This window comes from Melopsittacus undulatus, chromosome 9 (assembly GCF_012275295.1).
Source record: "Melopsittacus undulatus isolate bMelUnd1 chromosome 9, bMelUnd1.mat.Z, whole genome shotgun sequence".
Classification (NCBI taxonomy): domain Eukaryota; kingdom Metazoa; phylum Chordata; class Aves; order Psittaciformes; family Psittaculidae; genus Melopsittacus; species Melopsittacus undulatus.
Genome location: NC_047535.1, coordinates 12,973,953 through 12,989,847, shown reverse-complemented (window position 1 = coordinate 12,989,847; position 15,895 = coordinate 12,973,953). Strand labels below are relative to the sequence as shown.

The 15,895-nt window shown below is 55.0% G+C and overlaps 1 protein-coding gene across 2 annotated transcripts; it reads right to left on the bottom strand.

The window, feature by feature from the left end:
- Positions 1-1,161: 1,161 nt before the first annotated feature.
- CD276 (CD276 molecule) lies at positions 1,162-11,899 on the bottom strand. Of its 2 annotated transcripts, none has more exons than XM_034066553.1 (8): positions 11,856-11,899; positions 9,459-9,588; positions 7,775-8,125; positions 6,825-7,121; positions 5,593-5,733; positions 3,955-3,996; positions 3,542-3,577; positions 1,162-2,194 (listed from the first exon to the last, which is right to left on the bottom strand). In XM_034066553.1, the coding sequence occupies exons 2-8, from the start codon at positions 9,571-9,573 to the stop codon at positions 2,172-2,174; spliced, it is 1,005 nt and encodes a 334-aa protein (XP_033922444.1). In that variant the 5' UTR covers positions 9,574-9,588; positions 11,856-11,899; the 3' UTR covers positions 1,162-2,171. The 2 variants fall into 2 exon arrangements, with proteins under 2 accessions (XP_033922444.1, XP_005145843.3); XM_005145786.3 differs by lacking the exon at positions 11,856-11,899 and adding an exon at positions 9,703-9,998.
- Between the last annotated feature and the right edge of the window lie 3,996 nt (positions 11,900-15,895).

Below are 15,895 nucleotides of genomic sequence, written 5' to 3'. Positions count from 1 at the left end.
GCCTTGTCCCTGCCTGGCTCTCACGCACAGCACCCATAGACCAGCATTTTGGATTGAGACCTTGACGAAGAGGCTGGATAGTTTCCTCCCCCCCCATCTGGCCAGCTCCAAAAGCAGGATGGCACCTGGGGCCAAGGGGACAACTGAGCTCCTCGTGGGGTGCTTTACCCCATGCCAAAGCACAGCACATCCTCCCAGGGATAGTGGTGAGTGGCTCAGCCCCAGACAGAAGCTCAGCTTGGGCTGGGCCATCAGCCTGAGCCACCTAACCAGTACTTCCCTTAAGCTGCCACTGCTTCAATGATTTTCTCCCTCGCCACCCTCAAGATCCCCCTTCCCTGCATGGCCCAGACCCAAAGAAATGCTCCAAAACCCTCCAGCTGCAGGAGACAACCCCAGTGATGCTGGCAGCACCCCAGCACCTTTAAAGATGCTCTGGATGTGGGGACAATGCACCCCACTACACACCAAGGAACTGATTTCATCCCCAGCCCAGTGCCTTGATGCTAATATTAATGATGCTTCTGAGCACCGGGTTAAAAATTGCACCAGCTCTGAATCCAAGTTGTAGCTCAAACCCCCTGAATGAACCCACCACCCATCCCCTCCCTAAGCAGAGCTTGAAACCAGCACATTTCCCCGTCTTGCTTTTAGAAACAGTTCTTCTATAGAACATGAGGGCAGGCAGCAACCCACTGCTGGAGTGGTTTTCTACCTGTGCTTATGATGGATGAGGGCAGCCAAGGGCTGTGGTGGCAGCAGGGGACCAAGGGACAGGGCTGAAAGGGAGACATAATGGTTTGGGTCAGAAGGGACCTTAAGGCTCACCCAGCTCCAACCCCTGCCACGGACAGGGACACCTTCCACTGGAGCAGCTTGCTCCAAGCCCCTGTGTCCAACCTGGCCTTGAACACTGCCAGGGATGGGGCAGCCACAGCTTCTCTGGGCACCCTGTGCCAGCGCCTCAGCACCCTCACAGGGAAGAGCTTCTGCCTAAGAGCTCATCTCAGTCTCCCCTCAGGCAGGTTAAAGCCGTTCCCCTTCGCCTGGCCCTACAGGCCCTTGTCCAAAGCTCCTGGCCAAAGCTGCACCCCAGAGACCACAGAGAGCCTGGAAATCATTGTCCAAAACACCCCCCCCCCCCCCCATTTATTTGTCAAGGCACAAAATTCCCCTTCAGATCCTGGATTTTAAATAAAACCAAACCCCAGCACAAGAGTCCTCGAGGGACTTCACCCCCTGGAGCAGGACCAGGGCCATGCCACCTTGGTCACCATGGCAGCTTGGATGCCCCAGGTACTCAGCAGCAGTGGGAGGACCCCCAGACACGTACTGGGGCAATGACCCCCAATCCCATGCTCAGCCCCATGCACCAGCTGGGTTTGCCCTCACCAGTGCTTTAGCCCCCAAAGCAGCAGCTTTATCACCATGGGGAGGCCACGGGGGCTTCACCTGGCCAGCAGGTTCAGTCCTGTCCCCCTTCCAGCCCTGCCTTTTTGTCACCTGGGATAATTCAAGGCTGGAGATATCTGCCCTGAGGGCACTTTGCATTTAAGGCAGAAATGAAAGTCCAGTGGGAACCACGGTGGTGCAAGGGGACAAAAGAGTCATCCCCACATATCCCCAGAGTGGTACCTCCATCAGGGACAAGAGCACCAGCTCTGCCCCCCCCGTGCCTGGGAGTCCTGCAGGTCCCATCCATCTTCCCGGAGCCTCCAGGGCTCCATGTGTTGCTCACTGAGCCCATCACCACTCTCAAGGCCTCTGGGCTTAGAAAGGGCAGCAAAGTTTGCCCTGGAAGGCACCTGGAAGGTGGCTGGCTCAGCTGCAGCCATGCAGGAGCAGGAACAGAGGGTGATGGGGGGGCAGAATGGTTGACCCTGGTTGCTCTCGGCCGCACATGGGGATGCACAGATGGACAGGGAAGAGCCTCCACCCCACATCATCCATGGGAAGGATGCGTTGGTCTTCGGGGCTTGCTGGGGATAGAGAGATTCAACCACTCCCCAGCCCCAGGGCACCCCAAAGACAAGGCTGGGGACAGAGGAGGGTGATAGGGCTCAGGATGACGGGTGGCAGCAGGTCTGTGCCCTTCCCAGTGGACCTGGAGCTCATCCCCACTGCGGCTGGTGCAGGGCATAGGGCACTGCTTGGGGGTGTCCCAGCTCCCATCAATCGATTTCTTGCTCATTATCTGGGGAGAAAAAGAAAAGGCTGAATGAAAACGTGCAAAGACATTAACAAAGAGTCGTTCCCAGGCCCAAATGAATGAGTTCATCTGCCTGATAACAGCTCTGGGCTGTCCTGGCTCTAGAAAACTGGTATCCCCCCCTCCCAGGGCTGATGCTAGCTCCAGGTAAATAAGCCTAGGCACATGTAGATGTGTTTTTATCCCTCCATCCATCCTCCTGGATAGACAGCCCCCCCCCCGGCTCCAGCAAGCCCTGGGAGGTGTTATTATCCAAGCTTTATTGCTCCTGTAAAAGTGGTTGAAGTGCAAGCAGATGTCTTCAACATGTGGTTAAGGAGACAGGGTCCACTGTGGAAGGAAAGGCAAGGGGCTGGGAAGCTGAGCGTGGTCTGAAGAGGCTTGTGAGGGAGATAAGGGCAGGGAGGAGGGAAAAAAGGAGGAAAAATGGAGTCGGCTGATGCTTCACTAAAGGTGAGAAAGGGAAGGGAGAAAAGGCTTTTATTAACCTACTGGTGGGGAGGCAGAAATGACATTAGAGGAAAAACAGGGTTGTTAATAAGAGGAAGGAGGGTTAAATGAGCAGAGAACAGCAGCAGCAGAGGCCAAGCTCTGCCTTTAATAGGAAAGGGAATGAATTAAAAGATTGAGATCTTGGAATGAGGATGAGTTGGGGAGGAGCAGGGCTGACCAAGCATGGAATGCACTGCAGTGCGTCACAGGGCTGGGATGCATGATGGGCTGTTGGCAGCACCGAGCCAGGACGCTGGGAAAAGGTCCTCAAAGGTAAAACCAGGAGCTAGGGCTCCACTTTCTATGAATTTCCAGCAGGAATTCAGCATCAGGCTCCTGCTGGGGAATTCTGCATGGGGAGGGATGAGGCTCATGCAAAGTGAGGACCAACTCCATCCATTTCTCTCCTCTTGGCAACACCTGGAGACAGGCCCAGATTCCTCACAATGACCCAGGCTGGTGGCAAGAGGCTTTTCCTGCCCCCCTAGTGTCCAAGACAAGGAAGGAGAAGAGAAGAAACACCATGTCAAAGCCATCAGCTGCATCACTCCATCACTGGTGGGAGACACGAGCGGTGGCCAGAACAAGTGCAGCCCTAACTGGAATGGAAATGGGTGATAGGAAATAACTGATCTAAGAAAATCTGATGAGAATTGGGGGAAAAAAATGAAATAAATATGAATAAATTAAGACACCATCCCCCCCAAAACCTAGTGATGGATGATGGAGATGCAATAGATGCTTTCCATTTAGATCTGAGCATCATCTCCAGCACTCTTGGGAAGAAACCATCATGAGCCAGCGCATAGTCCTACACTGTTGCCTGGCAAATGCACTCACCCTCTTTGCTCTCTGTGTTCTTCAGCGGCTGCAAAGCTGCAAAAAGCAGAACAGTACTTGGTCAGTCAAGGAGGAAACAACCATTCTGGGGAACTCACCCCAGTAATTGCCAATTTCCACTGCAAACCAACCCCTGGTCCCTAAATCTCACCGGCAAGAAGGAGCCGGCATTGCAAGTGGGCTCCTGCAATAAGGATAAAGGCAATCACAGGGCACATAATTCACCTGCTTGATGACAGCAGAGCACCATGAGTGCTCTTCTCTTTAGAGATAGGGTGGCTTATCAGGGAGCTGCCAGCCTTGAGGGGGTGCACTGGGGAGTGGGCGAGCACGGGGGGCTGAGCACAGATGGAGGATGTAAAGCACATTGAGGTGGCACAAACACATGTATATAATAAGCATCATGCACCCACCTGTCTTGGGCTCTCCCCCCTCCTCATCCTGCTCTTCTGCCCCTGCAAAAGAACAAGCCAGAGAGTGTGAAACTCCACCCCAGCTCCCTGAACCAGCTCTGATGGGTGTCCCTTGTATCACTGCTATTCCCAGTGCCCAGAGCCACCCATGATCACCTCACATCCCAAGGTCTGCTCACGACCAGGTTCTGCTGAGCCACTGGTGGTACTCAGGGAGGAGGTGAGTGGTACCCACCTGCACCCAGCACCCCATGGTGGGAATTCCTGCAGCACAAGGCCCAACTCCTACAAGCAAAGCAGGAAAAGCCACAGCTCCGAGAGATGCAGCACAGCCGCTCGCCTCCCTATTTATAGCACAGCCACCATCTGGAGCAATGCTTGGCAAGGGGCTTAGCAGGGAGACCACGGATCCCCCAGTGCCTCCGGGACACCCCATCAGCACTGAGGGATGAGCATCCCCTTCACACCCACCAGCTGCCACCCTGTCTGGGAGCCCAGGAGCTTTGTACCCCATGGGTAAGACCTGCCACAATGCCAGAAAGCACAGCAAAAATCACTGCTCCTGCCTCCCGTGGCTGCCAGGCCCACAGGCAGGGGCCCTGCCTGGATTCTGGCTGACCAAGAGTGACAGCAAAAGGTTACTGCTATGGGCATGCAGCCATCAGTGCAACACATCACGAGCTGGGAGCTGTGTCTTGATGGGAAAGAGCTGAGGTCAGCTGGCCCTGGGCCACAGCTGAGCATCACAGCACTGCAAACCCCCTGGCCAAGGGGAAAACACTCTGTTAGAGAGGGAAAAATATATCTATATTATCATATATATATATATATATATCCGGCAGACCATTCCCAGGATAAAACCCTCTTGGTCCCCACTGCTGGGGGCACCCCACAGCCAGGCATCAGGGTGATATGGGCACAAGACAGAGAGAGGAGGAGCAAGACAGGAACCCCTGGGGAGGAAGGCTGCAGGTCCCAGCCCTGCAGCATGGAGCTGGCAGGGAAAGGCTCTGGCAGAGCAAAGGCCTCGGGAGGCAGCAAAGGGAAACAAATGGGAACACCAGGAAAGCTGCTTCTGCAGCCATTTCAGAGCACGGCAGCTTTTTAAAGCAATAAAACCTCCCTCTTTTGTGCAAACACTTCCCCATAATAATAAAAAAAAAAATTCAAGCCACCACACAGGAGGATGCAGAAAACCAGAGCGTGGAGCACCTCTCTCGTGCTATTTCAGTGTCAAAGCACTTGGCGTTTTCATGGTGGCAAGTGCTAAAAGCACCTTCACAGAGGAGATGCTCCATGCACACCCAGTTGTGGGTACCAGATGTGCAGAGGATGCTCAGAGTGGGGAGGTGAAAGGGGGAGAAAGTAAAGCAGGGAGCACTTTCACTGCAGGTGGAGGGTGGGGGGAGAGGAAAACCAAGTGTATGTTTGAAAGAGCTGCCTGGAACAATGGACGCAGCCAGCACAGGTACAGATCTGCTGGTGTCCACTGACCCCAGCAGCTCTGAGCATCTCTTCATCCTCTAATACATGCCACCACCAAGGCAAACCCACGCTGGTTAAAATTTGCCCCAGCTTCCCCCATCCATCACCCTCTGCAAACCTCATCCCTTTTCTGGGGGGAAACCACCACATTACCTGCGTTTTCCTCCTCTTCCTCACAGCTCTCGCGGATCTTCTTCTGGCACACATAGGCCAGGACGATGAGCAGCCCCACGACGCAAATGGCAAGTCCCACTGTCACCCAGAGAGCCACGGCAGGGAAGGCGAGGTGTTGGCCTTGCAGGGGGAGGAAAGGGAGATGCCACCACAGTGAGCAGTGCTGCTCAACAGGGGGATGTGTGCCCAGGGGACTTCCCCATGGAAGGAGCTGGTGGCACAAGAGGTGGTTTTGGAAGTAAAACCACTGGTGCCTTTGATTAAACCCTCCCCCAGCAGGTCTGGATGAGCAGAAACAGCAGGTTGAGGTACTCCTTAAAATACTTCATTAACTTTTAAGTCATTACACTAATGAATTCAAAAGGCAGGATGAGCTTTCACTTGCTAGGGAGCACCAAAGAAGCATTAGATGATGCAGCACCTGCTCCCTTTCCCCTCTCATCTTAGCCCAGGAAGGATGGGGACACCTTCCCCAGCATCCAGGACAGCCTGGCAGGGACCACCAGGACTTGGGGCTATCTCCTGGAGCATCAAAATTCCATTTTTTCCCTATAATAGTGCTCCTTCAAATGAAGTCTTGCCACAAACCCTACCCCTCCACAGATGTCACCCAAGGCTGACCATTTGCTCATGAAGCCATACAAAAGCCACCCCCTGTCCCCAACCAGCAGCATCCACACAGGTTTCCCTGCAAGAGTTTGCTGCATCCAGTCAAAACATTAATGCTCCACCAGGGACCCACCTTCCCAACCCAGTGCTGTACTGAGGGTAATGAAACAGTACTTAATGCTGAGTAGCACACAAGGTTCCAAAGACCTCCAGGAGGGCAGAACTAGAATGGACCAGGGGCTCAATGAACTTTTCCAGCCTGTATTTTTGAAGTAGGATTGCTGCAGCTGGGATAGAGAACTCCAAACCCCAGAGCATCCTTAGCATTGCTAAGGAGAAGACAAGCACCATGCCCTGTGCTGGCTTAGACTGGGATGGGGCAACTAGCAAAGTGAGAGACTAAGAGCTAAGGATGCTGGCTCTCCCTGGGATGTGACCGGGAGGAGAGCACAGCCTCAAGTCACCCTTGCAAGCCCATGGGGAGAGAGGTCGAGCAGAGATATGGGGTAGCAACCCCAGTAGGGATCCCAGTGCCACCACAGTCACCTTCTTTAGACAGTGCCCATCACTTCCCTTCCCCAGTTTGGGCCCCACAGGCTCACCTGTGATGGTGACAGAAGCTTGGGTCTCCTGCTGCAGCACCGGGTTTCGCACCACACAGGAGTAGGTGCTGCTGGGCTCCACCAGCACCTGGAGCACGCTGTGCACATCAAAGAGACCTTCTTCATTGGCCACCTGGGACGTGGTGATGTTCTCTGTGATGTTGCTGCCCTGGCTGTCCTGCCAGAGGACACTGGCCTCGGGGTAGCCACGGGAAGCGTGGCAAGTCACCGCTGCCAGATCTCCTGGCTTCAAGTGCTTGTTAGGCTCCAGATTCATATGGGGCTTGGAGTAGGGAGCTGCAAGGAAGAGGGCAGCCAGCATGAGCAAAGGATCCGGATCACAAGGAACCCAGTGAGGTTGGACAAGTCCCAGGATGGACTCTTCCAGCTGATAGGACCAACCAGATGAAGCCTCCACAGCTTTGGTTCATGGCCATGTTTCTATAAGAGCCTCTCCATCACTGCAGGGAAGGGACTGCGGCCCCCACCAGCAATATTTTGGGGACATCATAGAATCATAGACTGGTTTGGGTTAGAAAGGACCTTAGAAAGGATCATCCAGTTCCAACCCCTGCCATGGGCAGGGACACCTCACACTGGAGCATGTCCAACCTGGCCTTGAGCACTGCCAGGGATGGGGCAGCCACAGCTTCTCTGGGCACCCTGTGCCAGCGCCTCAGCACCCTCACAGGGAAGAACTTCTGCCTTAGATCTGACCTGAACTTCCCCTGTTTCAGTTTGAATGCAGCACCCCTTGTCCTATCACTACAGTCCCTGATGAAGTCCCTGTCCAGTATCACTGCAGCTGATGGTCTCTAACACAGACCTGACTTCATGGGAGACTGTGGCAAGGCAGAGAGAGAAAGAGATTCCAGAGAGGAACAAAGCATGATGGAGAACCCTTCTTTTTGGGCAGACATATAGGGACACCCCAACTCTCCATCCCTCACCTGCCACCTGCAACGTCACAGCCGCACTGTTGTGGTCCTGGACCCGGACAAAGCAGGTGAAGCTGCCCTCATCTGAGATCTCCACACGCCGGAGCAGCAGTGAGACATTGCCGTGGGCCAGCTGGTCGTAGAACAGGGCTGTACGGTTGGCATAGCCCCCACCCTGGTCTTCCAGCTGGTCCCGACCACCAGAGAAGCTGTGCACCAAGCGCTTGGTGTCCGTCAGCTGCCAGATGAGGCTCAGGTCGTTGAGGCTGAAGTTGGCCTCGGGAGAGAAGGAGCAGTGCAGGGTGGTGTCTCGGCCGAAAAGAGCTACCACAGGCTCATCTGGGACCTGGATCTCAATGGCTCCTGCAGGAGGGTGGTAAGGGCAAAAGCACGTGATGGTGAGACCTGGCAGAAGCACACTCTTAACTCCATCTCAGTAACATCAAAGGAAATCAAGGGATGCCCTTGGAAGGGACCCATGGGTAGGTGGCATCCCAGCTGTGACCATGGGTACCTCAACCTGCACCCCACCAGGACAAGCAGCTTGGTTTCTTCCCATGGGTAGAGGACATATGGGGGTGACAGCAGTGGGGACACAGCCCCGTGTCCCTGGGACGAGCCAGCAGCTCCAGACGAGCCAGCAGCTCTGGGCAGCACCATGGCCAGGCTGGAAGGTGCTAGATGGCACCAGTGCTCCAGCACAATGCCAATGGCATGACACAGCACGATGCCAACCTCATCCCAGTGCCACAGCACGATGCCAACCTCATCCCAGTGCCACAGCACAATGCCAGCCTCATTCCAGTGCCACCTCAGGATGTCAACAACCCCATTGCCAAGCCATGGCAGGACACCAACCCTGCCATTGTATCAGGGAGCAATGCCAACCATGCCAGGGCTGCCAGACCCTCCACACTTGGAGCTGGTCCTGGGGTGCCCATTGGCAGCAAGCAGCAACATCCTCCAAAGCAGACCCAGGGCACTTCATTCACCAGGAAAAAGCTCCCCTCAGACCAAGGATTTGCTTCATGTTCCAACCTCAAAACCATTGCAGAAACACAACAAAGGTGTTACCTATGGCAAATACCTCTCTGGAGACAACAGCAGCAATGAGCCATTACATTTTAAGCAGGTGGGAAGGATGAGCTGTGGGAAGGAGCCAGGTTGGAGGAGACCTGACAGGGGCCACAGCCAGGCAGGAGAAGAGTGCTCAGGCAGCATGCCTGGCTCTAGACTCAAGAGCATCATGCCTCCCTCCGGCTGATAATCTATGTCAGTGGGTTTTAGGACGTACTACCCAGCCTGGCCAGAATCACTGCTGAGTATTCCAAAAGGATTCAGTCCCAGCATCCCTCCCAGGTTGAGGTGATGCAGCCTGGGAGACCAGGGGATGCAGTGCATGGTGACAGATCCAGGTAAGTCAGAAACCTTCAGGATTTCCTCCTCCCTTGGCTCTGCTGTTCAGCTGCGCCATGCAGAAGATGGTGTCCCTGCTCTGAGGGTGGCCCATGTGCACCAGAAGCCATCACACCCACTGTAAGACCCCAAAACCAGGAGAAACACCTTGCAGGTACTGGCACCAGGGACCATGGGTCAAAGGCAGCTTTGCCAGGATGAACGTGGCACGAAGGACACCTCCTTTGGGGTGCTGACATTCAGACCCCACCAACCCCTAACCCCCCCCAGCCCCACTCACCTGCTAGGCTGAGCACCAGTGCTCTCAGGGCAAGCAGCGGGCAGAGCATCCTTGGCTCGAGCAACAACTTGGGGAGGAAGCAGAAGCCAGCACAGCCCTGGGTGTCCTTTCTCATTACAAGTACCCTGAGCTGAAGAAGAATAGAAGGAGACAATGAGAGGGTGACAGGGATGAGGGACAAAGAGAAGGGAGAAGACCGGCACCAAACAGGGGATCCCATGCCAGCAGCACCCGGAGCACCCACCCCATTGTGAAAGGCAGGAGGGGATTTGCCTCCAGCCTGGAACCAGCCAAGTCCCAGAGTTTAGGAAGCCGATGGATCCGGAGGCAGCTCTTGTGCTGGAGGCGTTGGCCGGTGCCCTGGGGAAGCCACGTGAGCCTCTTCCCCTCCTCGCTGCTTCTCCTCCCCTTTTGTTTCTCTCTTTCCAAGCACAGCGCTGGGCTGTTACATCCCTGTCCTCCAAGAGGAAGCAACTCGCTCCTGGTGTCCCAAATCACTAAAAGCTAAACATAAAGAGGTCTGCAGATTCCTGGTTCTGCCAACAGTGAGAAGGCTGCGAGGTTCATCCCCACTCATGAGGCTGCCCTGAGAAAAGGAGCTGGATGTGAGGAGAGGGCAAGCTGCCCGGCACCGCTGGCTACCGTGGCTTGCTTCCCGAGCATCCCTCCCTGCCGTGCCTGGAGCAAGCCAGGCCCCTCGTGACCGGCATTCCTTCCTCATAGCAGGAGCTGCAGCCAGCATCACCACTGCCGTGTCCCATCCCATCCCAGACCCTCCCTGCTCTGCCTTTAGCACGGACAAGTTTTGACACAATAGCTCCACTTGCAGTAAATCAATGTCACGGTCCTGGTGTCCTGGGGTGCAGAGAGAACTTCAGCCACTGACTCCTTAATCCTTAAACCCCCTTTAAGTGGGGAAATGGCAGCCCTGAAGCTCAGTCCCATGGGGGAAACTGAAGCACAGGGCGAGATGGAGGCATGGGAGGGAACTCAGGCACAGGGGGAAACTGAAGCACAAGTCTGCTCCAGCATCCCCTCTCCTTCCCTCCTGAGCACGAGGTTCCTTTGGGGAAAACAAATTCTCCAGCTTTTGTTCCCAAACTATATCCCTGAATCTCACCTTTTTCCCAAGTGGATGAGCCCAGAGCCAGCCCCAGGCGGGTGGGAAAAGAGGGACATGCGGTGGGAGAGGGTGACAGGGCACTGCTCAGCTGCCCATTGAGGGAAACGTGAGTCACCTCCTCCCGCTTTCCTTTTCCTGGGGATGCTCAAATCAATCCCATTTTACAGGTTCCGTGACCTATGAGTCCTGCCAGACCATCCCAGAGGCGTCACAGGAAGGGGACACCGGTGTTCCCAACCCTCCTTCTTTCAATGGGTCTCCCACCTTTCCGTGACTCAGTTTCCCCATCCCTGCGGGACGGGTTCTGTCCCAGACCTCAGCTTCTGTCACAAGTTGGGATCTAACGAACCTCACAAACATGTTCCCGTGGAAAACCAGGACGGCTGAGCCCCTGGGATAATGAAACCCTCTGTTGCAGCAGGAGCGCACGTCACCCTGTTAACTATTAACTATCGTGCTGCCGAAACACTGCTCTTTTATAACACCCGAAGTATCAGCAGCCAAAATCTCCCCTGAGACGGTGGAAGTGTAAGGAGAGCATCTGCCGGTGTAGGGGGAAGTCCCGGACCAGCCCAGTTTTTGTGGGAGCTCCCGGTTTGCTGCTCTCCTACCCGGGGTTTGTGCCAGCAAAGAGCCCGGCTCTGCTCTAGACTATTTTTAGTCCCAGCTTAACTTCTGGGTGGGAAGGAGAAGCTCCCCGCTTGCAAAGCAGGACCCGGTGGGACCGGGGCTTGGGACGAGGTAAATAAGAGGGGTGTGGGAACCCCAGTCCCAAGGCAGTGATTTGGGGTGCAGTGTGTGGCGGTGGAAAAGAAGGGTTATCCCTTCGGGACACAAAAAAGGGAACCATCACTTCCTCCGCAGCCGGGGTCTGTGTCACGCGCGGGAGCGGGTTTTACGTTAATCGTGGCTTTTTTAACCGGATGGGTCTATAGGGATGCTGCCTCCCCTGCACCCCCACGGGCCTCGGCGACGGGACCCGCTGGGGACACCGCCTGCACCCCCAAACCCCGACCCCGGCCGGGGCTCCCCGAGCCCCCGCAAGGCTCCGCGCCGGGGGGGGGAGCTCCATTCATTCCGCCCTCCGGGAACAACGGCCGCGTTCCCAGCCCCGGCCCGCGGGAGGGGGAGCGGGAGAAGCGGCCGCTCCTCCGGCCGGGCCCTGCCCCGCGGGCCCCGCTCCTGGCCCGGACTCACCGGGACCGACCCCCCCGCGCCCCCCGGGCTCCGCCACGTCCCCGGCGCTGCCCCCCCCGCCCCCGGCGGGCACTTACCGGGAAGGCGGCGGGGGACGGGCGGGAGAGCGCGCGCCGCCGCGGGCGGGCCGGTCGCGGGGCGGTGCCTCCGGCTCTGATTGGCTGCGACCGCTTCCTGCCGCGGTCCCGCCGGAGGAGGAGGAGGGGTAGGGGTGCGGCAGAGGAGTGGGGTGCAAGGGGTAGGGGTCCACGGGAATGGGAGCACCGAGATGGGGAATGGGGTGCACAGGGATGGGAGCACCGAGATGGGGAATGGGGTGCACGGGGATGGGAGCACTGAGATGGGGAATGGGGTACATGGGGATGGGAGCACCGAGATGGGCATTGGGGTGCACAGGGGTGGGTGCACTGAGATGGGGAATGGGGTGCACCAAGATGGACACTGAGGTGCAGAGATAGGAAATGGGGTGCACTGAGATAGGCATTGGGGTGCACAGGGATGGGTGCATTGAGATGGGGAATGGGGTACACCGAGATGGGCATTGGGGTGCACAGGGATGAGTGCACCAAGATAGAGAATGGGGTTCATAGGGATGGGGAACCAAAGCATATGGAGCCAAGGGTTACACACAGCCAGATCACTGGGGTGTATAATGCTCGGGAACTGAGGCTGTGAAGCCCTCCCATCAAATCTGGGAGATGCAGACATGGAGACCCAAGGGACTGGGATGTGCCCAGCCAAGGGAACTGGGGCACAGGGAACCTCAAAACAGGGGGACTCAATCCCTCAAATGTGGGCCTAGGGTGCATGGCAAGGCAGGAGAGTGAGCATCTCCTCTGGGATGAACAAAAGGTAGCTGGAGTTTCCAGCTGCAGAGACCAGACACAGGCCACTTCCCAGGGAAAAACCTAGCCAGGGCAAGTACACCATGTACTCTAGCTTTCCCTGCTCTTGCAGGGGGGTTGGACTAGATGGTCTTTTGAGGTCCCTTCCAACCATTGGGATTCTGTGATTCCGTGACACCTACACAGAGGCAGCTGCAACACCACACCATGCTCAGGAGAAAGTGCTGCTGGAGGGTAGAGGGGGACCCCAAATAGTTGGGAGCTGCAGTGCTAGAAGGGGACATCCTGAGGTGCTTCCACACACAGCATCTCCTTTATACAGCCTCAGGCAGGCAAAAGCGCCCCTCCCAACATACACAGGAGGGATGTAGCCAGAGCAGGGGAGGAAGAGGAGGAAGAGCAGGGAGCTGGGCTCTTTGTTAGGGTGAGTTTTCAGCACACACACACACACCAGATGTTTCCCCAAAGGAAGCAGCTTCTTGGTTTTAAGCTGATTTTTTTAGGGGGTTCCTCAACACCAGCAGCTCTTGCTGTGTTCCCAAAGGCTCCAGCAGCTTCAGGCCATGCTCCAGAGCCAGGTGCCCATGTGGGAGGGTTGGATCCTGTTGCTCCAGAACAAAGGAAGCTCCTCACCCTTTTGATTACAGAGGGGAGCAGGAACAGCCAGACCTGGAGAGCTTAAAATTAAAAAGCAAATAAGAATAACCTAAACGTGCTATATTTAAAACCATTTGAGTTTTTCCCTCACACTTCCAGGCAAGGCAGGATTTTTCAGTGACAAAGCACACCTTGACCCAAGCACTTTGGCTGACAGCAGCAAGAATGAGAAAGGGTGAAGCCAATGCACTTTGAAAGCCTTGCAACTAAACTGGGAACCCTGGGCTCCATTTGAGACGTGCCCTGCAGATCAAGTGGCTTTCTCTTTCTGTGCTCAGCCTGGATGTGTGGACAGACAATGGAGAAGATCCAACCATCAGTCCCTCAATGCTGCACCAGGGAGACAGGGGTGGGTTGCAGGGACCTTCTTGCATGAGATGGTTCCCTCTCCCACAAGCAATAGGTCCCTGGACTTCTCCTGCACCAAAGCTCAGCAACCCAAAAATGCAAGGATTTTGCAAAGACACCCCTCCAAAAAGACACCAACTTGCCCAGAGTAAGGTTTCACACCATCACAGCTCCATCACTTTGTCCCTTCTCCCAACAGTTCACTTGATCAAAGCAGCATCACAGCTTTGATACCTTAACTGCGAGCACAACTGCTCTTGTTAGTCTTTGAAGATCCAAAGTGAGCATCGGAGCACCAGGAGCTTTCTTACTGTTAAATAAGAAGAAATTAAGCAGCTTGGAAACAAAGACAGATTTTTCAACATCAAAACTAGCTAAAAATTCAAGTCCATGCTGTTTGCAAGCCTGCTCGTGATTAACAATGAAAGGGCTTCTGGGGAGGGATTTAACCAATAGATGTTCTCCATCACAAACGATTATTTTGGACTAATTTTCCTTCCTCAGACCCTTCAGTACACAAGGTATGTGCATCAGAATGTGCATAATAATGACAAAAAACCACAGAGAGGCAAAGGGAAGAACTACAGTTTGCAGGTTTAATTTCACACTCAGACAGGATTTGATCAAGGGGAGGAAGAATAACCAGAAAGAACGGATGGAGGTGCTGGAGCAAACCCAGAGCTTCTCAACAAGGTGTCCATAGCATGAGGGCTCTGTGCATCCCAAGGGAAGCTTGCATGGCTGTTTCTCCTCCACATCACAAGCATGGAAACTCTACATAGCACCAGCACTTCCCAGCTGCCAAGGATGTAGGAATCAAATCTGCAATGCCCAGGAGGCTCTCCTGTGTTTCCCTCCAGCACAGGACATGTGGTACACATCATCTTCATGCTCAATCCAGTATAAGGCAGGAGGGTAAATTACACCTTGGCTACATGCAGATTTCCATCCCCCAAAACTACTGGGATCATCCATTTTAGAGCACTATGGAAGTGAACACCAGCCAGTTCCATGTAGTGGTAACTGTTACACCTCTGGGTGAGTGGCTGGAGCTCCTTTGCTGCAGGATCCTTGGACATATGGAAAACAGCTCTGGCTCCTCCCACTGCAGACTCAAAAACATCACAGTGGCAAAAAGCAAAGGATCTGGAGAAGCAGGAAGGGGGTTTTGAGGTTGCTTTGAACCAAGAGGCAGAGCAGGGAGCCAGTCCCAAGAGAAAACAATCCCAACACTAACCTGGGAGTCTCCCAAGCTGTTTTTGATGAGGCTGCATCCGGATAACCTCAATCCTGCTCACTCAGGAGGAACAGCGTTGGAACACTTTGGATGTGGTCACCCCGAGGCACAGGGTCAGCGCTGGGGATGGTGAATCACTCACCACCACCCGAGCACAGATGGTTTAGGCCTGTGTGTGGAGCAGGAGGCTGCTTTGGAGAGAGTCAGCATTTCTGTGGTACACAAGGATCATTCATAAGCGAAGAGCCCAGCAACGGACTCCAGATGCAGAACCACCCCAGGGGAAGCTAGCAAGGAATGGAATGAATCCGATTCTGCATCAGGTATACACCAACCCTTCCTCCTCTCCTTCCCAAGCACAGACACAAGATCCCACCACCAGGAAACACTCAAACCAGGCTTGGAGCCTTCATCTGTCCTTCATACCAGCTACAGCAAATGGTTCCCCCTAAATTCAGGGGGGGCTTTATCTGTCCTAAATGCCAATAGCTGAAAGTGTTACAGGTTGCCAGTGCTGGTGCTCCCACAACTGCAGATGAACCACTCTTGCTGACTTGTGTTGGGATCAGCACCCCAGATTCACCCTGGGAAGTGGGGAACACCTCAGGAGAGCTCCTTGGTGGGGCAGGTCAGTCCTCAGAGCAGAGCTGGGGCACATGAAGGGTGTTTTGCCCACATCTGGGCTCCAGGGATGTCTGTCTGCCATTGACACCCCAAAAAACACACCTTCCCCTGCTTCCCTGCTTCCCCACTTCACACAGGGCCTCTCAGGAGCAGGAAGATGGAGCTGCTCTGTGTGCAGATGGTTTCTGCAGCCTGCTTTGGAGCAGCCGCTGCAGGATGAAAAGGCTCCTCTTTGTTCCAGCTGCATTGCCTCTGAGGCACACAGGGAGGAAGAGCAAGCTGGTAGGCAGAGCTGTGCACCAGGCCCTTGAAGAGCATTTCCCCTCCCCCAGACATGGAAAATTAGCCTTTTTTTCTCCCCTTTTGTTTCCACATCCTTCCCAGGCATCCCCCAGTCCTTCCAACC